This window comes from Ilyonectria robusta (assembly GCF_021365365.1).
Source record: "Ilyonectria robusta strain PMI_751 chromosome Unknown BGZ61scaffold_4, whole genome shotgun sequence".
Classification (NCBI taxonomy): Eukaryota; Fungi; Ascomycota; class Sordariomycetes; order Hypocreales; family Nectriaceae; genus Ilyonectria; species Ilyonectria robusta.
This window is the reverse complement of record NW_025764438.1, coordinates 566,415-589,424: the sequence shown is the minus strand read 5'-3', so window position 1 is coordinate 589,424 and position 23,010 is coordinate 566,415. Positions and strand designations below refer to the sequence as shown.

Genomic DNA, 23,010 nt, shown 5'->3' with positions numbered 1-23,010 from the left:
CGACGACGTCCACTCAGGGCGCATGTTCATGCTCGCCCCAACAGGCCAGGCCCTGTTTTCCCGGCTGGATCGAATGTGCATATGCGCCCAACAGGGAGACCTTGCGCATCCCAGGACGCCCCAGAGCCGGCACGAGGGACCCTGGTCATCGTGGGCCTCGTCTCCAACAGTTTCGAGACGATGTCTTTGGAGACGTCGTGGATGGAGTCAGGGCTTTCGTGGCTAGGCCCCATCGCGCTTCAAGCTTGCCCCGCAGACCCATCACTTGGTGCCCACCCCAATGAACTCCAGTCCGACCATTAGGGCTGCATGCATTTACGTTCTGTTGCTTGCTTCTGCGGTGCCCGATGCTGATTCCAGCCTAATGCGTCCCCGCGTCGTCGCTGTGAGTTGCATCGCGTGTGTGTCTGTGTGACTCTTGTGGTGAGCGAGTGAATAAATTGCGTGTGCGGGTGCGTGTGCGTGAGGAATAGCTGTAGCTTTACGTTGGTCATGTACGAAGGTAGCTGTAGCTTTCATGTGCGAAGGCTGACGCAGGACGTTTGACAACTTCCGTCCATGGAATGTATAGATAGGTACGTACCGGCCGTGCAGTGTAGTACAGTGCCCATACAGTGCCTACCAAGCCCGAACACATTTATTATTTAGTCCTAAGCAATGCACTGAAGTTCATTTATTATTCTCCTCAAAGTGAAGTTTTACCTACTACAGCAGGATTGCTAATCTCAAGTACACTACGTAGTATAGTATATAACCATGAATCATTTGTGTATTTCTATCTATTTTTTGGGAGAACACCTGTGAAGCCCTTACTGCTCCGTTGATCGGCCGCATGTCGTACTGTGTGGGGGCTGCCCAGATACTAGGTACCTCAGGTATGGAAACTTGCGCCAGTCTTCGTACATGTACGTGGGTGCCTGCAGCAGTTCCCTCCCTCTCACCCAGATGATGCTCATGCTACGTCCCTATCTGCATTGCCTATCTCTAGGAATGATCCGGACTACTTGCCGACTTGAGGTGGCTGTATTGGCGCGGGCGGTTTACTTATCGAATTGTGTTGATTGACGGAGACAAAGACAACGGATGGTGTGCGTCGTCATGCTTCATGCTCGCTTCTCAACGTTGAATCGCGGTATCACAGCAACCAGCGTCAGATAGCGTCAGCATCAACAAACGAGGTGGCTCCAAATGTGGATTCGGTACTTCGTACAGATCAGAAGCAGATCAGTTCAGTCAATCATCGGGTTTGGGGGGGAGGGGGGCGATTGATTGGTATCACGCCCGTCATCGTTCCCCGACGACGGAATTTGTCAATTTGTCATGCTCCCGATGACAGTTTAGCCGTCCCTTTTATTTTTAATCAAACCATTATTTACTCCTGCCGTTGTCGGGTGTTCTTTTGTCTCCTGAACCCGTTCTCGCCGTCTCCTTCAATTTGCGCGCCCAAGAGCACGGTGTGTAACTGGGCCACGACCCAGCCCTGGACAAAACAACCGGGTGTGGGATCCGCAACGCGGGTCAGACGAAGGTCTCCCGACTTCCAGAATCCAGCTTCCGACTTTCCCCGAGCGCGTCCCGGGCAAATGCAGCGCTAGCGCACCCCTCCAACGGCATCCCGCCCAGCGTTGCCAGCACTACGGGTCTGGGAGGCCGCAGGCACACTGGCCATTCACCCTTGTCCCTTGTCCCCCGGTTTCCTCCCAGCAGCCAGCCCGCAGCGCGCCACAGCGACTCCATCTTGGTGTCCACTCCAGTCCACCCCAGTCCCGCTCGTCGGGTCCACTAATTAGTGACTTCACCTTGAATGCCCCGGTTAGTGCATAGCTGCAAGGGGTCTCGGGAGCGCCTAACCTCTAGAGGTTCAAGGTCTCGTCGTCTCACCAAGGAATGAGGGGGATCCACCGAGTCCGCTCACCCTCACCCTAACCTTCACCTCAGCGTTCCCTTCTCCAGTCTCCACCCTCGCTCTCACTTTTACTGCCCGACGGGGGTCTTGGTCAAAACAGCTGTTTGTCTTTTGCCCTGTGTGTGTGTGCTCTCCTTTTGTGGCTGGCCCCTTGCGGTGGTATTGGCGGCCGGCCGTGTGACGAAGGTGCCGCGTTCGATGTCATGCACCAAGTACGGCGTGCGGAACACGTTGAATCAATGCCTCGATTCGAGGTTGTCTTTGGCTCAGATCGAGACAGCGACGTCGCATCCCGGCCCAGACATTGAATTCACTAGCTTCCGGTAGCCTCCTGGGGCTCCACCGACCACACCCGCAAACACCCATCCAGATCGGGGGGAAGAATAGGGATACACCACTCGCCCGACCTCTCAGTCCCAGCCAAACAAGGTCTCAGCCAAGATTCGATTCTGCGATCCCCAACGGCGCGCACAAGATAGGCAAAATAATCCGAACCCCCCGAAAACTCGGCAGATCATTATCTTAGGTTCGCCATCATGATGTTCATTCTTTGGGCTCTCAAACCTAGGACAGTAGCGGCGGCGTACGTGCTTGAGGGACCGATTTGACGCGGAGGGTTAGGCGGCCAAGTCGCCATCTTGCCGACCCCCCCGCCACATGCCACTCCCTGTCAAGCAAGCTAAACCATGCCAACGACCAGCAAACGCCCAAAATGCCGGGGAACTCACTTGTGAGACTTGGCAGTGTACTCCCAAGCTTTCGGATGTGGTACATGTGAGACGGCATTTCGAGACGAGACACCATGTACAAGCAAGAGATTCAGAAAGACACCGGGTTCCTGTATCGTCTGTATCGTCTGTGTCAGCTGTATCATCTGTCTCGGCAAGGCCATTCCGACCGTCCATGTCCTCCGTGGTCAGCATGGGAAGAGAGTGACAAGGAAATCACATAAGAAATCATGTCTCGGATTAGGCTCGAATCAATGCCCTGTCACATTTCACATCTTGGGCCCATCCCAGAACCTTGCCACCGGCTGCTACATTGGTGACGCACAGCCCATCGTCCTCGTCACGAAGGCGACTAAATGTGGCGTGCGCATGATCACCAACCGCTTGACGGTCAGTCCTGGGCTTCGGCACCGCCATTTGGGAGCACCGACAGCCGCGGTGGTGGATTTCAGGCGAGCACGTCACCGCGGGATCCTGGTAATTAGTTGGTCAACAGAAAGGGGAAAAAATGCCGGTAAGTTGAATGGTTCAGCGGTTGACGAAAGGGGAGCTGCACCAGGTCGGTTCAAGGATTGCTTGCTCTTCAATGGCGGATGGATCCGCTTCCACTCGTCGGACTGTTCCGGTTACTCCGACAAGGAGGTACAAGCGGTCAGGTACCCTTGATTACCTCTAGAGGAAGGAAGGCCACTCCACCGGGGCCTGTGGCTGGTCAGGCTCCGTCCCCACCGCAATTGACCCCTGGCCATCCGACAGCCGTCTTAGTAAAAGAAATCGTGATGGGAAAAAGCCTTCAAACACGAGGCTGGGGAGGGCCGCCCTTCGTCCTAGCATTAATCACGAATACTGCATTTGCCTCTGTCCCTCCCTCTCCTCGGTTCGGCTAACCGTTTCCCGTTGCTGGCGCTCGGCCCCGTATTCTTGGGGGCCCACCCGTCCCCAGTGTTAGCCAGCAGGTCGTGATGGCTTCGTTTGCGACACGCTGGTCCAGGACTCGGTTCGGCTTGCTCCGGGGCAGCAATTGCATCTCAATCGCATCATCTTGCGCTTCACACGGGCAGGTTTATCTGGGGAAGGGATCTTGAACAGCGGGCGGACTGCAAGCCAAGGCGAGCCAATTGGTTCGCCGCGTTGGAGCTGACGCCCGGATTGACTTGCGATGCACACACACACACACACACACACACACACACACACACCGCCCACATCATCCATCTGTATGTGCATGCACGACCTCACCAACTCCCCTGTCTCCGCCATTTGGTCTCCCTTTTTTCCTTGATTGACTTGATCACATGGTCTACTGGTAATTACATACTGCGTATAGGGCGGTACATGCTCCTCCCTTCCAATTAAATCATCCATTGTGTGTCGAGACTCATGCGGCATGCCACCTCCTCCGTGCTCCATATCGAGCAGCCACAATCCTCCAATCCCACAATCCTACAGCATGCATCCTGTTGATCCTCGATGCTCCGCTGCCCCGGAGACTCCTTCGACCATCCCCACATGCCACTACCCTACCCTGAAGCTAGTCTCCCCGCACACGTGCCATTGCCATGAGCCATCCTCGATCCCGGCTTGTTCCATTTCCCCAAGAAGCCATAGCCTGTGCCTTCGCGTCTGAGCTCCCGTTCTGTAACAACTGATTGTTCATGACATGTGCTGGGCCAATTCTGACTCCCAGCTCTCCTCCGAGATCAGATTCCCAGACTTGCCGAACCTCCGAGGCTCGAACTTGCATCATTCACAAGCTCTGACCCATCGCCATCTAAAGCTTCCCCTCGGCCTCTCCCCACCCCCACATTCACTCACTCACTCACTCACTCACACACTATCACGCACGAAGCTCGGTCTGGGGCCGAGGGTCGCCTGCGGCTCCGTGGCGGCTATCTCCAAACTTCTGGGGAAAGCTCGCGAGCCGTTTGCCCTAGCTCCATCATGGCTTCGTGGTGCCCTTGCCGAAGGGGTGCCTCCGTTCCTCCATTCCTCCATCTGTCTCGCCTCCTTCCCGAGGCCACCCTCTATTACGCCCACCCCTTCTGCTTTGAACATTCAGAAAGAGTCACAGCTTACGACCATGATGCCGATACCGGCTCACATAGCTGCAGCCTGGGCTCAAGCTCAAGCTCAAGCTCGAGCTCTAGCTCTAGCTCTAGCTTCCTTGCCTCATCGTGACTCTCTTTACATATCGCATCAACGTAGTAGCACTTGACGCAGTACTCTTGATTCGGTATTTCCCAATCCGGCTTCAATTAAAGTCATATACTGCAGGGCAGACCTCGCCCACGTCCTCTCTACATCCCATTTTTCCCTATCTATCTTGTTCCCCCTGATCGTGACTCATACATGTGATCAAACACCAGTACCAACTGTCGAGTATGCCTGTGCGAATTATCATCCTTAGCTTGGTCTAGGCCTCTCACTTCAAATCTTCCTTGCCCGCCTCCGAAACCTTGCGACTCGCCCTCTCAACCTTCTCCAAGGCTTTGTCGTCCTGCATGTTCCACCAGCGGCGCAGCCCCTCGACGTACTTGATCTCCTGCTCAGTTACCTCAACAGGAGGTCCCTTGATCTGCGGTAGCATTTCCTCATCTGCCTTCTCAAAGACTGCCCACGCCGAGGCTTCGCCGGCTCGAACTCCGAACCCCCGGCTCTTCATCGATACTACCTGCACCCGCCGGAGGAGTACCACGTCGCCGGCGTGTACAACGGGGAGTGATGAGAGGTGCGGCCGGAATATGTGGGCCACCGACACGCCTGTGGGCGCCACTGAGGGGTCGATTAGATTCATCGTCAACATGTAATCCCTGGGCCCGTGTTTCGGCCGGTGCGGCTGAGCCGGGGTTGTCGTCGCCACTGCCAGAATGTCCGTGGCCTGGTGGAGTGAGTTGCGGAGCGTCTTAAGCGACAAGAAGTCCGGAAGGCCGGTGCGGAGGCTCCTGAGCAGCTGGAGCTTGACGGTGCCGACACTTTCGTCCTCGTGCGCGGCGAAGGAACCGGACACCGACGGTGACTCCAGTGCCGAGACGGCCGTGTCCGGCGTGTTAGCTCTATGCACTACACTGCGAGAGCTGGAACGAGTCTCGCGAGTCGGCTCCGGCGTGACCTGTCGCCGCGACTGCCGCGTCGCAGAAGAGGGCGGTCCTTTTGCCAGTTGGATACTCGGATCACCATGGTCCGCCCTGCTACGCGACACACGAAGCTTCGCTGGTGGGCTGTTTTCTGCCTCGACTACCTCATCGCGACCCCTCCCTTTTCCCTTTGTTGCTCCAACGTGTGTCGAGGCTCTCGCCAGCTGGAGACTGGGGTCGGCCTGGTCGGCCTTGCTACGCGTTATGCGCAGGGTTGTCGGTGGGCTGCTGGCCTTGACATCATCGTCTGGCTGGGCAATTGTGGTCGCTGTCTTAGCCAATAGGATGCTGGGATCTGGATGGGATATATCGGATGATTTTGACTTGGTCGACCTATGGCCTCGGCTGCGTAAAGACTTGACGGTGATGAGAATATCGGGTGTCGGCGCAGCATCTGTCGACTCTAAGCCGCGGGGTGCCTCGGTCAGCTCGGGCCTGGGCTGCGGTGAAGATAGTGGTGCAGGGTTCACGTGCTGCTGCGCGCTGTCGTGCTTTTCCGGGGAGTGTTGCAGAATTTCTGCCATGATCTGATCCTCCGGGCTTAGATCATCCTCGTCGGTCTGGCCATCGCGCTCCTCAGCAGGGTGGTAATTCTCCGTCATCTCGACCTCCTCGACTTGCGTTTCTCCGGGAGTGGGCAGATGCTCCTGAGGCTCCTGATTTGATACCGTAGGTGTTGCCTGTGAAAGTGCGGGTTCCCCGTTTTGTCGCAGTTGGTGTGTTTGGGAACCCTGTGTGGCTGGTGGCGACATCTGACCGTCCGTCACAAACGGCTGAGGCTCGTTTGTTTCTCCAACATCCGTGTTTCCCGTTTCGTGCACATCCATTGCCTGCAGCGGCTCAGATCCGGCTGTCACCTCAACCTGCGAGGCATCCTGCATCGTGGCGTCCAGGGGCTCGACGTCCCCTTGCCCCTGTGTGGCCAGGTTCGGATCCGTTATTTGCTGGTTCTGGTCGATCTCCTGAGCGGGAGGGTTCGACCCAGGTAATGGCTGTACGCCATTTTCTGGGGTAGCTGGCGGCCCTGTAGACCCGACTGCCTTGTCCAGGCCCTCCTGGTCGTCTGTGATGATCGTCATCGCCGCCCTTATAATCGTGCCATGAGCTTCCTCGACATCATCTGTCGTGTCAGCAATCTCTGGCGCGGCTGCAGCGGTCGAATCCTCTCCTCTCTCTACATGTGCCTCGTTCGTTTCATCCACATCCATGGCGTCAGTTGAGCCCGTAGGTTGCTCAATCACAGGTCGAGGGACTTCCAAGTGCTCAATATCATCGTCTTCTTTGGCGGTCTCATTCGATTCTTCGACCACCACGAAGTCCTCCTGGTCAGGAGACCCTGCACCCACCGCATTCGTCTCAGGGTCCCGATCTTGCTCGCTGTCTTCCCCTTGCTCCGGACCAAAGAGTAGAGATTCATCCAAGGGGCGCTGAATTGCGGTACTCGGCTCTTCCACCAATTCAGAATGGGAAGCTTCGGTAGAAGCAGTACCCTCGGCTATATTCGGCAGCATCGAAAGCTCCGAGGACTTACCATCAATGTCCATCTGATCAGCGGGTGGAGGGGCTCCTAGGCCTTCAGCCATCACCTCCAAATCATCGTTTTGAGCTGTTCCCATGGCCTCGCCAGCTACTTCAGATTGTGTTGGCTCCTCTGGTTGGATTGGCTCCTCTGGTTCCGCTGACGGTTCCTTCAGCTCTGGTTCCTTCCCAGGCTCGGATTCTGGTTTCTGTTCGTCTTCATCTTCTGAATCAGAAAGTAGGCTGATAAACACCGGTTCCTTGGGAGCTGGTGGACCAGAGGGATGGGTCTCTTCCTCTGCGTCCTCTTCTACCTCATCGTCATCTTCTTCGTCGTATTCTTCTTCGTCGTATTCCTCTTCGTCCGAGTAGTATTCACCCTCGGCATCGCGCTCGAATTCTCCGTGTTCTTGCCCCTCGATTTCTTCATCGTCGTATTCCTCAACCTCTTCATCGTAGTCAACAGCCTCGTCGCTTTCCTCTTCTTCCCCGTCGTCATCCTCTTCCTCAATTTCTTCGCCGTTATCGGGGTTGGCGATTTGTGCTTCAGCGTCGTTGCTGACAGGCTCCTGTTCCTCCTCAGATTCATCCACATCGTCGTCATCAGCGTGAGCGCGGTCGTAGTTTCTCAGGTCGTAGTCATCTCCGGGTCGGTCACCACCATCCTCATATTGCTCCTCCTCATTCGAACCCTCCGCATTTTCATCAACCTCCTCCTCCTCTTCAGGGAATACGTTCGGCGCGTTGTTGCTTATGACTTCTTCTGGGCGACTGTAGGGCGTAACAAGTCCAGTCATCTCGGATGGGGAAGAACGCTGCTCTTCGCTGTTGGCAGGTTCTCTTGTGGGGGAAGAGCTGATGATCTCGACTGGTTGATCGACAGCATTAGCAGCTGGTGCCATAGAGAATGGCGCGGATGAGACTCCTGCCGGCCATGAGCTTTGTGGAGGCTGTGAGATGGTTTGAAAAGGAGAATAAAATGGCGGCCCGGGCTCGAAGGGGGGGACCGTTTGTTCTATCGCTTCTGGTTTGGAGTGGGAATCCTGTGAGGGTAGTTTGGTGAGAGGTTCAATTGTTGGAGGAAGACCAGTGCTGTCAAGGAATGACGTAGGATAGTCCTCCGGTACCGGAAGATCGTTGACAGAGTCGTGCAAGATTCCCTCACTGCGAGTGATCGGGAAGAGATCTGGTGCGGATGTGTATAGCATGGGTTGTGAGGGCGTGAATCCAAATCCGAAGCCAGCGTCGATGGGGGCGGGCGAATGGCCGAGGAAATCAGTGGCCAGCTCATTTGAGGGCTGCTGCTCATCGGGTGAGCGTGGAAAACGTAAGGAACTGTCCAGCACTGAATCCCCGGCATCGATCGGTTTCGTCCTAGGAAGTGGCGTCGGTGTGGCATAGGGAAACCCAAACAGTGGGCGAGATTCGGCCGAGACCTGGACACTATGCATCGGAGTGAAGTCAACATCCATCGTTTGGCATCCCTCATCAACCATAGACGGCCGTGATGGCGTATCCATGGGGACATCCGCCGCTTCTTTGTCTGCATTGTCTGCATTGCCTGCGTCCGGTCTCTCGCCAGCTCCGTTCGTTTCGGTCGATTCCTCCAGCTCCTCTTCAATGTCAGGGCTAGGTGACCGGCTGCTGTATCTCCAGGCATTGGCAGGCAAGCTAAACCGTGACTTCTTCTTGGCTTTGTTTTTTTGACCAACATCCTCATCAAAGATGTCGAGACCCCCTTCGAAGAGTGATCCGTAGGAAACCCGAGCGCGCTTGATAAAGGCCGGCGACGCAAACTCTTGGGGTTCGGATGAAGGGGATGCCGGGCGCTTCGTGGAGAGTGAAACATCTGGCGATCCTGAGAATGGTATTGTGAGATCGGATGTGGATGACGGTTCGTCGGGGGGTGGCGCCTCGTCTATTTGGCCGTTTGTCGGATCGGAATCTATCTCTATCGTCTTTTCCTCTTGCGAGTCGGTTCTTTTGATGACCAGGCTTAGGCGATTAGTGAACTCGAGTTGCCACTCCAACGTGCTTCCCGCAAGCTGGGTATTGGTTTCGTTCTTTTCCCACTGCGCCCCGTCCAAGCTCAGGCGGATCTCATCTCCTCCTCCCACTGAAGCATCTGCGATGGCCTTTGCGGCAGGACCATGGAACCGGATGCGAACCTGGCCTTTGTCACGTCGGAGTCGAAAGTCACGCTCGGCGACGATGAATGCGATTGACTTGGTGACAATGCTGAAAGGCCAGGTGATGGTGATGGCGCCATCGACGACTCGGGTCTTCTGGTTGGCGATGTCGGGGCTGAGGAGAGCAATGGGTGTTGGCTCGGTAGTGCGAAGCGTCTCGGGCGGTGGCTCGTTGTCAGGCATCGTGGCGGCGGTTGTGCACCAGCTGATGGCGCTCGCGGGGACCTTGCGAGTTCTATGTCATGAACGTGGCGCGACGTCCAAAGCAGACAAGGGTCGAGGAATGGTTCATGAGCTGGTTGTAAACGCGTGGGGTCGTAGGTGCGGCAGTCGCATCGCGTCAGCGATCGGGGTATCGTCGTATGTCGTGATTGTTTGCCGGTTGTTTGATGGTGGATGCTCCCGAGATGCGTTGTGAAGCTCCCCTCGAAACCTCAGGTCGGAACTGGAGCTCAAATGGCAAAATGCCGAAAGCGGAAGGCGGTGTGGGTGAAGCCGAAAATACATGTATGCCTTAGGATCACTCTAAAATAAACTGCTTACCATCGCACAAAGCTGTCGCTCTCATCAACACATACGAAGTACCCAATCGCTATATCCTCCAAGCCGCTAATCTGAGCCTTTGACACGGTGTTTCTATTTGAATCGAGGCGTGCCCTTTCCTAAGAATTAAAGCTGCTCAGAGCAGGAACTTGGAATTGCAATGAGACACCATTCCCATTTGAACAGCATTAGGTGGGACTGACATCTAGCATCTGATTGGCTTCAGTCTCAGCTCGCATCTGCGTATGATTATAATTGGTCTGTTCTGATTAGGTACTCAATGAAACCGGGATTGGCGTCTCCGGCCCCCCTGGTCGGCAGTGGCCTGGAGGAAACGGCGCCCTTCCATGCCACTTACAGCAGACAAGTGTCGAGCACGACATAGCTAATAGTTCCATTCCCCACTCGCCTGTCAGAGAGGAGACGAGTCACCTTCGTGCGAGAGGCTTCAGATTTTTATGTATTTATTGTAGATAGAAAGCCGCTTCTTTTTTTCCTTCTTCAGAAGCCACTGCCGAGCGCTTCACAGGAAAAACACCATGGGTTCCTACCCACCAGCCGGCTTCGACGTGAAGAAGGTCGCCATCATTGGAGCCGGGCCAGCCGGCCTCGCCGCGGCCAAATACCTCACGGCGCAGGCCGCATTTGAAGAGATTGTCATCTTCGAGCAGCAGGATCAGGTCGGCGGGATATGGAACTACACCGGCCTCGCCCCGGGATCCTGCCGGGCGCCGCAGGAGGATCCCTTCTGCCCCCCGGACGAGCCCATCCGTCTCGGCGCAAAGGCAACGCCCATCTTCACCTCGCCAATGTATGATAACCTCCACGCTAACATCCCCGGCGGGCTGATGAACTTTTCTTCTCAAAAGTTCCCCGATAATGCGACGTTGTTCCCCGAGCGCGTCATGATTCAGGAGTATCTTGTCCAGTACGCTGAAGATGTTCGGGGTCTGGTGCAATTCAGCCAAAAGGTCAAGCGGGTCACTCTAACTCCAAGAGATGGCCACGACAAGTGGGAGGTCGAAACCGAGTTTACTCTAAACGGCCATATCACCAAGGACACGTATGACGCCGTCGTCGTCGCAAATGGCCACTACTCGACTCCCTTTATCCCCGCCATGAAGAACATGCGGGAGTTCAACGAGACCTACCCCGGTGTCATCACCCACTCAAAGCAGTACCGCACGCCGCATCCCTTCCAGGATCAGAAGGTGGTCGTAGTTGGCAATGGTCCATCTGGGCTGGATATTGCTCTCCAGATCAACCAGGAGTGCATGAAGCCCGTGCTCATGTCTGTTCGGCATCCCACCTCTCTAGAGAGGCTGGCACATGCGGGGTGTGAGGAAGTGGTCGAGATTGACGAGTTCCTCGTAGAGGAGAAGGGTGTCCGGTTCAAGGATGGCCGGGTTGAGACAGACGTTGACGCCATCGTCTTCTGCACGGGATTTTTATACGGCTATCCATTCCTCTCCGACGCGGAGCACAAACTCCTCACGACGGGGCGAGGCGTCAACGGGCTGTACGAGCACATTTTCCTTATCCAACACCCAACTCTCGTCTTCCCCAGCCTCAACATGAAGGCCGCCCCGTGGCCGCTTTCTGAGAGCCAAGCGGCTGTCTTCTCGGCCGTTTGGTCCAACAACCTCCAGCTGCCACCCAGGGAGGAGATGGAGGCGTGGAGTCAGGAACTGGTGCGACGGGAAGGCGATGCGTTGCACGTCTTCAAACCCCTGGGCGACGGATACTACATCAACGCTCTCCACGACTGGGTCATGAGGGCAAAGGAGCTTGGAAAGGAGCCCCCACGGTGGAATGACGAGCTTATGTGGCAGCGGAGTATCTTCCTCGAGGCCAAGACGCGGTTTGAGCAGTTGGGATGCACAGCTCAGACTCTGGAGGAGCTTGGTTTCCACTATGAACCGGAGAACTGGGGGCGTGATATAAAAGGATAGGGTTCTCGGCGCTTATTATAGCATGGTCTTGAATATTTAGGTACAAGATACACCCTTTTAGGTCATTTGCGAGATAATGTCAGAGGCAATCAATATCACGACATTGTCCATTGCTACCAAACCCCCCCGGTCTACCCTAGACCCATAGACCGAGCGCCGTGGCGCGCACCTAGCAACACTTTAGAACCAGCCGCTGCAACGGTTTACCTAATAACTAACTCTCGTTGCGCAACTTTTCGGTAGCATCCCACTTCTGAAGTCGGGGGATTATGGGGTTACGCACGGGGTTGAGAACGGGGTTGGGGATGATGCATAATGTGGTGATCGCGGGCGTGAATGACGGGTTAGTGGGATAAATGGATTTGTAATGCACACCTCCATGCCGCAATCGGGAGTAGACCCCCTCGTCCCATATGCCTGCCAGCAGATAACCAAGAGATAAGGTACTTGAAGGGAATCAGACATCTCTCTTCTTACATCATATCCTAGCATCTGACCAAGTGTCAATTGGCATCTACCGAGACAAGCTCAACTCAGCTTCATCGCCATGTCTCCCTCAGCAACAGCCGACACCACGGCGTCACCGACGGCGCCAGCGCCAGCGCCTCGGGACCTGTCTCACCACTTCTCAGCCGTTACAAATAACCGAGCTCCTAGTCAGATCAAGGCCTTTTACAAGTTCGCTAAGATCCCGGGGATCAGCAACTTTTCTGGTGGTACGTCTTTGTCTTTGCATCTCTGTCTTCCCGGCCGAGTGTCTCACCGGTTGTCTCACCCTCACCGATAAACCCGGCTTGTTGGGCTGGCTCGAGATGTCCGCGGCCTCCGTGCCTCACGATGACGGAACACTAGATGGATGACCGTTACGGATACCTCTGCCTGCATATCGGTTTCTTAACAGCGTTCTGACCAACTCTCCAGGAATGCCAAATGTGAAATACTTTCCTTATGATACTCTCGAAGCCCGAGTCTCCAAGGCCGACCGATGGACGCCATCGTCCAACAACCCTCTGGCAGAGACAAGCAAGCAGGCCTCGTATAGCACTAATGCCGGTGGCGTGGCCGCGGGCGCCGGTGGCCTGCTGCCAGATCCCGACTTCAGCGCAACGTCGGCGCACATCACGATCCCCAAGGTCCTCAACCAGCCTGACCCAAGCCTCAAGCTCGATCTGTCAACGGCCCTCCAATACGGCCTCTCCCAGGGCTATCCACCACTGTACTCCTTCGTCCGCCAATTCACCCGTGATGTCCTCCACCCCAACGTGCCGTACAAGGGCGGCGCTGAGATCATCATGACCAACGGCTCCACGGATGGCTTCTCCAAGGTGCTTGATCTCATTATCGACCCATGGTATGAGGGTGTCCACCCCGTTGCCGATCGCCCTAGCTTTTTGTGCGAGACCTTCGTCTTCGGGAACATCCTCTCGCAGGCCAAGCCGCACGGCCTCCAGGTCGTCCCCGTCGAGTTGGATGGGCAGGGCATGCTGGCGGAGGGCCCCGGTGGCTTGCGGGAGGTGCTCGAGAACTGGGATCCCAAGAATGGCCGGCGACCGTCGTTCATTTATACCGTGACGTAAGTGATTTTCGTTGCCCCTGGTGTCCGACGGGAGGCGATCAGGAGGCGATCGAGTAAGATGTGCGATGTGACGCTGACCACACCCGCGCTTACAGGATGGGACACAACCCCACGAGCGGCATCCAGTCCTTGCACCGGCGGAAGGAGATCTACAAGCTTGCCAGCGAGTATGATCTCCTCATCGTAGAGGATGAGCCGTACTGGTACCTGCAATTCCCCGCTGCTCGCTTCGAGGAGGCCAAGGCCAGAGGCCTCGAGCTCTCCCAGAGCGAGGAGCCATATCCGTTCGCGAAGAAGTCGGGCTTCGAGTTCATTGACTCCCTCATCCCCTCATACCTAAACATTGACATCGATGGCCGGGTTATCCGGCTGGATACCTTCTCCAAGACAGTCGCGCCCGGCTGCCGACTCGGCTGGATCACCGCCCAACCGGCCATCATTGAGCGCTTTGAAAGGTGAGTTTTCGCCCACAAACGGCACGTACCTTTCGTCTGACCACCCTCCCCAACAGAATTACCGAAGCCACTACGCAGCAGCCATCTGGATTCGTGCAGTCCATGATCGCTGAGCTGATCCGAGGCCCCCAACCCGCCGAGACCGTTGCCGCCTTCAACGCTCTCTCAATCCACGACAAGGCTACCTTTGGCGGCTGGAAGCTTGACGGCTGGGTCCGGTGGCTCGCCGGTCTCCGTGGCGAGTACGAGCGCCGTATGGTCCTGATGTGCTCCATCCTTGAAGAGAATACCTACCAGCTCAAGCAGTCCACACCCATCCGCCAGACCGACTCCGAATGGGGCGTCATCACCAAGACGCAGATCCTGTCTTTCGACTGGGCCCGCGGCGGCATGTTCGTCTGGGCGCGCATCCACTTCGAGAACCACCCGCTCTTCGAGGCCAAGGGCGTGGATATCCCCATAATTGACGGCGCGACGCTCGCCTCTGCATACTTGATCTTCACCACTCACGCACCCAACCTGGTTCTCGGGTCCCCAGGCGCCATCTTCAGCGCCACGCCCCAAATCCGGGATGAGCGAGGCTGGAGTTATGTGCGCTTGTGTTTCGCGGCCGAGAGCGACGAGAACATCGAGGCCGGTTCCCGAAGATATGCCAACGCTCTACAAAAGTTCTGGAGGATTAAGGAGGTTGCCGAAATCGAGAAGCTTGTCAAGGAGCTGTCTATTACTTTAGCATAGACGCGATAATAGTCCCATGTCGCAATGAAGGTAGAAAGCTTAAATACAATTTGTGATAAAAGGAACGCAAGACGTGATTCTTTCTACACCAATGAAGAGGAAATGGGGTTTGCAGGATGAGAGACTGGGCGCGCACCGCTATTTGTAAGATGTGACCGTCTTTTAAAACAGGTTACAAAACACCAGAGGGTGAGAACAGATAACCCGTGGGTTTACTGATCCGTCGGGTGATTGGCTGAGGAAGGGGGGTCGAGAATGAGATCAGTGTCTCCCTGAATTACGCCATCGGTAATTGACAAGTCAGATCAGGATGGTCCGACATCAACTACGTTTTTATAGATTTAAAACCCATTTCACAGCGAGACAATGACAAGACACAGTTAACCTTGACAGGAAGGATGACATATGGGGTATTCCGCAACATAGGTAGGTATATGGGAGTCAAAAGACCGAATGCCAGGGGTAGAACGGATTTCATAAAGTGTCAAATCTCTGATTCATTTTTAAGAGCTCAACCTTCCAGAAGCCATACGCCTCGATATCAGACCATGCAATACCCGCCACCTAGTTCTTCCTAGCCCGCTGCACACCCAGCGAGTTGGACATTTAATCCTGCTTCTTCTGTGACTCCTGGACGAAGACAGAAGCATAGGGGTTCAGGCGCAGCATGACCTGCTTGTTCTTCAGAGGGTTCTTCTTCTGAACAGCGGCACGTCGGGTCACGGCATCACCCTTGGGGGCGTTAAGGGAGCCCTGGATCTCAGAGCTGTTGATGAGTCGGGTCAGATCGGCCTGCGAGACAACGTTGGACGGGAGGAGGAAGTCGCGCTTGTGGGCAGAGGGCTCGGTGGTGGTGCCGTAGATCTCGTCAAGGGCCTTGAAAGCAGCAGAGGTCCAGACGATGAATCGGCCGAGGTGACCACCAGGGGCGAGCTGGAGGAGGTTGAGGGAGGTGACGGGGGAGGTCTCGACGCCGGCGATGTTGCGGAAAGCGGTGACAAGCTCCTTGCCGTCGGTCTCGGCATCGTAGATGACGAGAGGGCCACGGCGCTGGCGGTGGCGGCGGCCACGGAGCTTGCCCTTACCGGCGCGGAGCTTCTTGGTGCCCTTGGCCTTCTCGACATCAGCACCGGCACCAACAGCCTTCAGGAGACCGAGAGCGGCGGCAGTCTTGGCGATGGAAGCAGCCTCGAAGACGGCGGAGTCGACAACGAGGGGAACCTCAGGGACAGCGGCGATCTGGTGGCCACGGGCGAGGAGGAGGGGAGCGGCAGCGGAGGCAGCCAGGGCGGAGCAGACAGCGTATCGCCTAGTTTTTCTGGTCAGCATTACCCCTCAAAAATGGAATTTGTTGCAAAAACTCACTTCTGGCCCTGGTTGACCTTGACGTGCCACTTGCGCCAGATCTTGGTAGGGGCGAACATGCGACCGGATCGGCACATGTTACCGAAGGCGGCCTGACCAGCACGGTGAGTACCACCACCGGAGACACGGGGGATACGAGCGACAGCACGACCTAGGAGATTTATGTTAGCCGAATGCTCATTATGTCGTTGAAACCCGTTCCAAAGCAGATCCTCCTCTTAGCAGCACGCCGGTGCGTTGCTGGACCGTCCCATCCCACAAAATATTTTGTCGTCGCCCACAATGAAAAAAATTGTTGTTCACTAACCAGTTCCCCAGGACTCGGCAGAGGTCTGGTGACCAGCCTTCTCGCTCACAGCGTAGGGCTGACGCTTGTTCTTGGCCATGCCGGTGTGAACCTGCTGGACGATGTCCGGTCGGATCGGGCTGGTGAAGACCGCGGGGATGGGGTGGGTAGCTCCCGTGGGAGTACCATCTTTGCCGATGATAGAGACGGTAGGTCGCGAAGCCATTTTGAAGGTGGGACTTGGACCTGGTGAAGAGGATCGAGTTAGTAGTATTGTAGGAGAGAGATTGGGATCACTCTTGTTCAAAAGCGAGGGGGGCTTACCTCGAGCGTCGTGCGGCGTCGAAATTAGTGATGGAGTGGGAGGTTGGATTGGGACCCGCGATAAATTTCACCTGGGTTTTTTTGCGATTTGGTGGGCGGAGGCCCTAAGCCCCACACGCCGGCACTCCGCCCTAGCGAATGTTTGTTGTGGCTCACGTGACGATAATTTGTACAGTGCTAATAACGCCCTTCACACCACCTGTCTTGGTATCTACCTAAGTGGTAGTTGTAGCGTCTGGCTGCCATGAGAATCCTCCCTTGGGTCACAGCAACAAGGACTCAACCATTTCTATAATATCATGAGTCTCATTCTCACCGCATATATCATTACGGCCGCGGTGACGGGTATACATACATAATTATGCCCCCACTTCTTCTATACCAAGTATCCAAAATTGCGTGAGCTTGTCTACTCCCACCTCTTCCACTCCTGGATCAAACTGTCTACCTGCTCCTCCACCCAGTCATCATCGTGTCTTGACTTGTCTAACTTGGCCAACTTGTCGTGTATCATGGCCTCAAGTTCCATCCGTTCTAGAACCTTTGCCTCCAGGTACTTGGGGTCATTCCACCGACACGCTTTTTGGAAAATGTCCCGCATGCGGGGAGAGTAAAGTTGGCATGTTGCCACTGGAAGCCTCTGCGCGCTTGAGCAGAAATTGCGAGCAATGACATTGTTATCCTTGAGCCGTGGGCGAACCACCTCTTCGAAGCAATCGCCACAGACGGCAAGTTGTGGTAGGAATTGCATAATGTGCCAATGCCCGTTGGCAATCGGCGTGTCCTCATGACACTCGCTGATTGATGTCATTTGTTCTAGCTCGTTGGCTAGACCTATGATGTCTGGTTCCTCCTGCTCTTGGCGTGCTATGTCTGAGGTGGTTTCCATGGCGTCAAAGTACATGACAAATCGCTTTCGCTTGGCCTTGAATCGCATGGAACAAGTTCCCCGAGAAGGCTCCCCACGGTGGTCCAAGGGGATAAATATGCTGGAAAGGTTAGGCAGCAAAGCCTGGATGATTCGGGCACACTGAGTGCAAATCGTAAAGTCATAGACCGGTCGTCGCGTGGATGGGTTCCATATCGTTGACCAATTTCGTGAGGTCGTCCTATCGCCTGGGCAAGGCACATTGTGAGTGGTTGAAACGACATTGGCGACTTCATGGAAGAGTCGCAAGTCCGGCTTATTATTCTTCAGAGTCAGCAACCAAGCAATGCGATACCACGGTGATACCCCAAAATCGCAAGATATAGGTCGGTCCGAGGGGCGAAGCATTGGCTGGAAGAAGGTTCGGAATTCTGTGTTTGAGAATACAGTCCCGTAGCAATCAGGGCAGATGTTGAAATCTGTCCTCGGCAAGGTGATCCAGTCTATCTTTCCCGCTACGGGATGTTTACGACGGCATTCGGGAAATTGGGGAACCCCAGGCGCATCAATGTTCTCCGAGTGCCGTCGGACAGAGCCAACTGGCCTCTCAAGGTGGAAACCATCCCTTCCAGGATCGAATGCTGGAGGTTGCCACGATTGAGATGTTGCTGGGACACGAGCGCTTGGGGTGATAGAGGCCGACATGGCCTCAATGGGCGTTTCGGGACCAATCGGGATTGGCAGTGGTAGTTCTGGCATAGAAATGGACGGCTCTCCATCGTATTGCGGTCGACCTGTCCACTCATGTCTCCGAATACCAAAAGGGTCTAATGGAGCGTCATCGTCGACAGGATACGGGAGTTGAGTCTTTGGGCGTTCTGGGAGCGAAGGCTTCTGTTCTTCTTTCGAGACCGGGAAGGTTGAAGCACCTCGTGTATTCGTAGGCACATCATCTGGAGACCCAGCAGAAAGCACCGGGATCGGCAAGGGCATCGTTGGTCCTCTCGGTCTCAGGCGTGGACCGCCGGGTGCCTCAACCTTCTCCAGAGTCGGCAAAGACTCGCGGCCCTCTTGAACAACAACTGATTTCCTCCGACGTTGCTGAAGCTCTCGTGGACCCTTGGGATGGTCGTCACCGGACTGGCTCTTCGTTTCCCGTCGATTCTCAGTTTCACGTCGATTCTCTGCTTCTCGACGGTTCTCAGTTTCTCGACGGTTCTCAATCTCTCGACGATTCTCAGTTTCTCGACGATTCTCAGTTTCTCGACGATTCTCAGTTTCTCGACGATTCTCTGCTTCCCGGCGGTTCTCGGTTTCTCGAGGCGGATACTTTGACGACCGTGCGGCCTCATCGCGTTCCGGTCTTCCATATTCAGGAGATCGTTCCTTTCTGTTGCCCGGTGACGGTGCATATTCGGGGCGATAGCGAGCGTCGCCTATCCTATCATTGGATAGCGGACGAGCTGGCTTTCCAGAGTCCTGATTTGGGCTTACCCGCTTAGTCGCGGATGAGGCCGAAGAAGCGCGAGTATGACTTTCTTCAAACCGTCGATCTCCTGGCTGGTTTGGATACGATCGCTGAGTAGGCGACCGGCGACTGGCGCTCTGTGGTTGAGCGTAGCTATGGTAGGCCTGTTCTCGCCCGCTTGCTCCATGTTTAATGACTTCGGGAGCTAGCGACGGGTCTGGCTGTGGTCGAGGTGGTCGAGCGGGAGGATAGTCAGGCCGGCTATTTTGTGCAGCAGGATAACTGCGATACTTCTCTGGTAGGTGATCATCTCCAACTTCGGTTTCTAGTTTGGGGAGGTCTTGTCTGCTTTTGCGCTTCTCCAGGCGGGGCTTGCTGCTATCCCTGCCGCCGCTCGAACCGGGCCTCAATGTGGATTCGGGTTTCGAGATGGGCTCGTGTCTCCGGGAGGTGCTGGTCTCATATGGGATGTCATTCGCTCGTCTCTCCTCTCGTGGCGGCTTGGAATCTGCCTTTTTCTCTGGTGAATTTTTCTCTTGTTCACCTCCATCAGACGAACTGGGTGGACCCGTCAAGATGACAAACCGACGCTCTGGGTTGTACTCATGGACCTCCATTATGAGGGGATGCTGATCGACGTCACCCCGGGAGGGGGTGTCCTCTTCCGAGGACCTTGCTTTGACCCTGGCTCCATATTCTCGTTTGAGCGATACCTCCTCGTCCTCGACGCTGGGTGGTGGTGGTGGTTTAAATCTCCGAGATCGTGACGTCGATTGGTGAGACCGGGTAGTTGTTAGTTCGTATGACGGGGGTGGCCGCGAGTGCTGGTGGGCTTCGAGTTCCGTCGACGATCTGCGAGCGACTTGTAAGCATGGCATTGAGACGTGGGTGGAGGAGGGCATACTGTTGGGGGCTCTTGGACCGGGATGTGGCATAATAACCCGTCTGGAGCAGGTTCTGGATGTCCAGCGACTCAACCATGGTGCGAATTCACTTGGCCGAGTTTAGGAGATCAAAACATTGTCTCAGTGGTAGGGAAATAAGAATGCGCCCAACGGGAGGTGCGCGGATGGGCTTCGGCGATGTCACGGCTCGACGCCCGAGGCCTTGTTGTTGGTGCGGTGACTCTCGGTGTGTTGCGCGCAGGCGGATGCTGTGGCCGTGGAGGGGAGATAACCACGGGGGCTCGTCGGCGAGGAACAGAACTTTGAGCTGGAAGCTATGCGGCACGTGAGAGGCGGTCGAGGCCAAAATCAAACAGAAACAGAGGAAAAGCAGGCGGGATGTTGAGTGGAGGAGGTTGCGACGTAAGAGGGCCAAGCGGGATGCTTGAGCCTTGGAGGCGCAGCTTGAGCGCCCAAGCGGCGGTAGGAGAGGCATGACATAGGATGGACCACCCACCACGCCGGGGTACCTCAGCCAATGCGGGCGCGCCACCTGCAACTCAGGTACCGGAGGGTAGACAGGCATCCATTCACAGAACAGCCCCTCATTCTTCACCCGCCAATAGCCCCGCCAGGTTGCCCCTCTCGACGTCGGGCATGCCTGGCTAACTACCCTGGACTCTAGTGTCGGTGACTCCATGGCAACAAAACAGTGTGCATGATGCATGGGGTGCGCCTTGGTTGGGGTACACCTTGGTTGGGGCGGCTTCTCGTGCGCAACCAGGTCTCCTTTTTCGGTGAACTATTGCTGGGGGTTTGACCGCATCAACTGCTATTTGTACAATTGTACGCACATATGCGGCCGTCTGCAATTGTGACAATGGGTCGCAATTGATTTACGAGTGCTCCGCCGCTTTTAGGCATCGCGCAAGTTGTCAGCAACTTGTCTGCCTTTGACGTTATCCCAGCCCGCACAGCGTTGCAGTAATATGCACGCCGGAAGTACCTCTGTGGTCTAAGGTCTAAGGTCTAAGGAGACTGCGGATCAGGGCCTAAGCATCGTATGGGTGGCAATAACCAGCTTGACTCACACCCTGTGGCCAGACACTGAAGTTCCATGGATACTTCTAGCATCGCAGGGACATAAGTTACAACCTTGTGACTTTCACCGACAATTATTGCCCAACGACCTGGCATCTGCTCGCCCGTTCTACAAGGACAAGCCTGATTCACCGTCGGCAAATGGTGCAGCCACTTGCATATCGTACTCGCGACTGAATATTTTTGCCACGGGCTTGGGTTTCATTGCACTAAGCCGCAGTGTAATGCTGCCATCATAGTAGCCCGTTCCTACGGGAACGTTGGGTTCGGGATTTCGTCGCAGATTTGTTATCGCCCAAGCCGACCTAACAGGAACCGGCTTTGCGACCATAACCAAGTCGAGGATATAATACCCACCTTGCAACAAAACGCGACTGCGGGCGTTGTGTCACTACTGCTCGTTCTGCAACGTCTGACAAGTGTGACTGATAGGCGTCGCGTGAACTGTTTTTCAACTTTGGGTTCTCATCCTCCGTTACTTCGCATGTGAGGTGGGTTGCGCTGTTTGATGGAGCGCGCCGATCACGATACAGGGCAGTCGATCTGCCAAGCATGGCGCTAGAAGAGGCCACAGATCGTTCTAGATGAGCCAAACCCTGCTTAGCATCCGTACGTAATTTAGGGAGGGAAAACACCCCCCTGACCTTGGAATTTCTTCCGACAGAGGCACAACGAACGATGGCACAACTAGTTCTGGCCAGCGTGCTTTATTAACCTCGAATGCGTACTCCGTATCCCATGTGTACAATGAAAATCCAGCTTAGTCCACCAAGAACTCCTCAATGTCCTTGTCATCCTCCTCCTCCTGTCTCCGTAGCTCCTCTGCCTCGAGCATGTTCTTCAGCATCACCCGCTGCCTCACTCGAGCCTTCTGGCCCCAATCGGCGCCTGAACCGTCGCCCGCGGCGTCGATTTCAATGTCTTCAACGATTTCACCTCGGAGCTCATTGGCCGAAATCTTGGCCTTGGCCGCCTCCTTCTCCTTCTCCTCTTGATCTTCCATCTTCTTGACCGCGACCTTGCCGGCCAGCTTTAGGACGTACGGTCGCAGCAGCATGTAGCCACCCACAATCACGATAAGACGGATCCAGCTCTTGGTGTCCATTTTGTTGAAGCCATCTGCGAGGTTGTTGGACGCGTTGGCTCCGAGCTGGAGGAATTGAGCCGCCGCCTTACCGATGGCATTGAGCTCAATCGGCTCGTTCTCGAGCGGCTGCTGCTGGGCGGTCTCAGGGTCCATGATGACGTATCTGGCTCAGTGGATCGTTGCGTGCTCAGATTAAAACGCCGAGTGAAGTGCTGGCCCCCGTTTACAAGGTGACTTGGACGAAGAGAGATGGCACACGCTGCGAAGGCTGAGTGAGGCGATGTAGCCTGAGCGGTTATTGTGGCGGCTGATCTTAGCAGGCGGAGCGCTGAGTGGCAAAGCTGAAGTGAGGGCAATGCGCTGACAAGGTCAGACGAGCGTAAGTCGAGAAACTGATAGAGTATTGCTGTTTTTGAGACTCGGTCTGTGAGATGTGTTGTTGGAGCTGGAAGTTTTTATAGCGCGGGTTTGTCTAGAGTGGATTCCCCGATGGTCCCGGCTTTTCTGCGCGGAAATGGCTCTGGTGGCAATTGAGAGAGACGCGGGACATTGGTCGTCACTCCCCAGTCTTAACCTTTTAATCACTCACTGCGTTTGATCTTAATATCGGTTCTATTACGACGCATGTCTGCAATTTCGCGTATGATACATATCGTCAATTATTTGAAGTGATATAAATGCGATAAGGTGCCCACGCCGCTAGACCACGATATGAACAGACATCCCTTTTGATCGGCATCGAATTGCCGTTTCGTACCAAATTGTTTTTGTGGCTGAGATGAGAAAATGATAACTGCCTAATAATTCCTCTCAACTCATGATGTCTGTTTGCCTTTCTCTGATGGTGCCAATGCGCAATCGGCTTTTCGACACGATATACCAAAGTGT

At 55.3% G+C, this 23,010-nt stretch overlaps 6 protein-coding genes across 6 annotated transcripts; 3 read left to right on the top strand and 3 right to left on the bottom strand.

Moving 5' to 3' along the window:
• The first annotated feature begins 4,004 nt into the window (after positions 1-4,004).
• On the top strand, positions 4,005-4,772 carry BGZ61DRAFT_444576 (uncharacterized protein). Its single transcript, XM_046244980.1, has one exon. The coding sequence runs from the start codon at positions 4,022-4,024 to the stop codon at positions 4,259-4,261; it is 240 nt and encodes a 79-aa protein (XP_046108234.1). The 5' UTR covers positions 4,005-4,021; the 3' UTR covers positions 4,262-4,772.
• Positions 4,773-4,863: 91 nt separating this feature from the next.
• Positions 4,864-9,878, bottom strand: BGZ61DRAFT_444575 (uncharacterized protein). Its single transcript, XM_046244979.1, has one exon. It carries the CDS (start codon positions 9,656-9,658, stop codon positions 5,057-5,059), a length of 4,602 nt encoding a protein of 1,533 aa, XP_046108233.1. The 5' UTR covers positions 9,659-9,878; the 3' UTR covers positions 4,864-5,056.
• Positions 9,879-10,557: 679 nt separating this feature from the next.
• On the top strand, positions 10,558-11,970 carry BGZ61DRAFT_491109 (uncharacterized protein; the record flags this gene model as incomplete). Its single annotated transcript, XM_046250400.1, has 1 exon — positions 10,558-11,970. One exon carries the CDS (start codon positions 10,558-10,560, stop codon positions 11,968-11,970), a length of 1,413 nt encoding a protein of 470 aa, XP_046108232.1.
• A 547-nt stretch (positions 11,971-12,517) lies between these two features.
• Positions 12,518-14,739, top strand: BGZ61DRAFT_491108 (pyridoxal phosphate-dependent transferase; the record flags this gene model as incomplete). The annotated part of the gene is made up of 4 exons (XM_046250399.1): positions 12,518-12,686; positions 12,892-13,543; positions 13,642-14,001; positions 14,058-14,739. The coding sequence occupies 4 exons, from the start codon at positions 12,518-12,520 to the stop codon at positions 14,737-14,739; spliced, it is 1,863 nt and encodes a 620-aa protein (XP_046108231.1).
• A 606-nt stretch (positions 14,740-15,345) lies between these two features.
• BGZ61DRAFT_491107 (uncharacterized protein) lies at positions 15,346-19,667 on the bottom strand (the record flags this gene model as incomplete). Its single annotated transcript, XM_046250398.1, has 6 exons — positions 15,346-16,048; positions 16,105-16,255; positions 16,412-16,629; positions 16,715-16,785; positions 17,163-18,790; positions 18,869-19,667. The coding sequence occupies 6 exons, from the start codon at positions 19,665-19,667 to the stop codon at positions 15,346-15,348; spliced, it is 3,570 nt and encodes a 1,189-aa protein (XP_046108230.1).
• Positions 19,668-21,795: 2,128 nt separating this feature from the next.
• Positions 21,796-22,275, bottom strand: BGZ61DRAFT_474124 (trafficking PGA2-domain-containing protein; the record flags this gene model as incomplete). Its single annotated transcript, XM_046248544.1, has 1 exon — positions 21,796-22,275. One exon carries the CDS (start codon positions 22,273-22,275, stop codon positions 21,796-21,798), a length of 480 nt encoding a protein of 159 aa, XP_046108229.1.
• Between the last annotated feature and the right edge of the window lie 735 nt (positions 22,276-23,010).

What these genes read in the sequence shown, in the direction of transcription:
- BGZ61DRAFT_444576 (XM_046244980.1), top strand. Translation starts at nt 4,022, where the DNA reads ATGCCACCTCCTCCGTGCTCCATATCGAGCAGCCACAATCCTCCAATC.
- BGZ61DRAFT_444575 (XM_046244979.1), bottom strand. Translation starts at nt 9,658, where the DNA reads ATGCCTGACAACGAGCCACCGCCCGAGACGCTTCGCACTACCGAGCCA.